Source organism: Mandrillus leucophaeus, unplaced genomic scaffold (assembly GCF_000951045.1).
Source record: "Mandrillus leucophaeus isolate KB7577 unplaced genomic scaffold, Mleu.le_1.0 Scaffold1102, whole genome shotgun sequence".
Classification (NCBI taxonomy): domain Eukaryota; kingdom Metazoa; phylum Chordata; class Mammalia; order Primates; family Cercopithecidae; genus Mandrillus; species Mandrillus leucophaeus.
Genome location: NW_012099233.1, coordinates 190921 through 192129, shown reverse-complemented (window position 1 = coordinate 192129; position 1209 = coordinate 190921). Strand labels below are relative to the sequence as shown.

The 1209-nt window shown below is 61.1% G+C and overlaps 1 protein-coding gene across 3 annotated transcripts in view; it reads left to right on the top strand.

Annotated features, from left to right (window-relative positions):
- Positions 1-103: 103 nt before the first annotated feature.
- GABBR1 (gamma-aminobutyric acid (GABA) B receptor, 1) overlaps positions 104-1209 on the top strand; it is a 37121-nt gene continuing 36015 nt past the window's right edge. For 2 of the 3 annotated variants that reach the window (XM_011992250.1, XM_011992264.1), the window contains exon 1: positions 493-582. In XM_011992250.1, the coding sequence (XP_011847640.1) occupies positions 495-582 (88 nt within the window). In that variant the 5' untranslated portion in view covers positions 493-494. Of the gene's footprint in view, positions 199-492; positions 583-1209 lie in introns of those variants that run through there. The other variant, XM_011992257.1, reaches the window with a different exon arrangement.

Genomic DNA, 1209 nt, shown 5'->3' with positions numbered 1-1209 from the left:
CAGGGGATCTGTACCTGTCCCCACTCCCACCCTCTAGTGCCCCATCCCTCTTCCTCTGTCCCCAACCTGCCCACAGACCACGCCCTACCCTCCCCGCAGTGGGCGCAGGGCCCAGCTGGGGGAAGCGGGGCTGGGGGAGAGGAGGAACCGCGGGGATGGAATCGGGGAGCGCTGAGGCGGCCGATCCCAGGAGCGTGGGTAAGCCAGGCTCCTGTGAGCCGCGGGGGCCGGGGGAGAGGAGGTGGTGAGAGGTGGAGTCCCGGGAGGGTTGGGGGCCGAGGGAGGCAGGAGGAGGGTGGGGACAGGCTTTCTCTCCTCCTCTCCCCCCACCCCGCGCGGGGCTCCGCCCCCGCCTCCTCCGCGGGGCGCTCTCTTGGTCCCTGGGCTGAGCCCAGTCGGAGCCTGCGAGGCAACCGGCAAGAGGTCGAGTAGTCTCCGAGTACGGGCCGCGCCGGCGGGGCTCGGTCCGGTCCTCATGGCCGCCTCTCACTTAGATGCCGCTGCTGCTGCTGCTACTGGCGCCACTCTTCCTCCGCCCCCCGGGCGCGGGCGGGGCGCAGACCCCCAACGCCACCTCGGAAGGTGCATCCTTCTTCGACGACCTCGGGCCCTCCTTCGCCCCACTTCCCTTTCCCTGCATCTCCTCATTTCTGGTCCTCATCACGATCCCGTCAGTCTCACATATCATCCCGGTCTGGCAACCCCTTCTGCTCGGCTCCACTTTACTACTGCTGACCTCTTTCTGTCACCCCACGTTACTATCCAGCACCCCTTTTCTCTGCCCACATTACTACACTATACCACCTTTTTATGCATTATTTTCTCCGCCTCAATCCCTTTCCCAGCCCCTCATTACTACCTCAACTACTCCCTTTTCTTGGTCCCACTTTGCTGTCCAGATGATCTTATAAGGCCCCCTTTATCCTCCTGTCCTAATTCAATTCAAATATCCTCATTTAGCCTTTCTTTTTTTTAAATAAAAGCTCCACCCACATATCATACCCTTCATGATTTCTTTACTTTTCTTCCTTACCTCCACCCAGCACCCTTCCCTCCCCACTTGTGGGTTCTCTCATCAGCTTTAACCCTGGCCCTTTACTCTCGGTCCTTTAGCCAGGGGATCTGTACCTGTCCCCACTCCCACCCTCTAGTGCCCCATCCCTCTTCCTCTGTCCCCAACCTGCCCACAGACCACGCCCTACCCTCCCC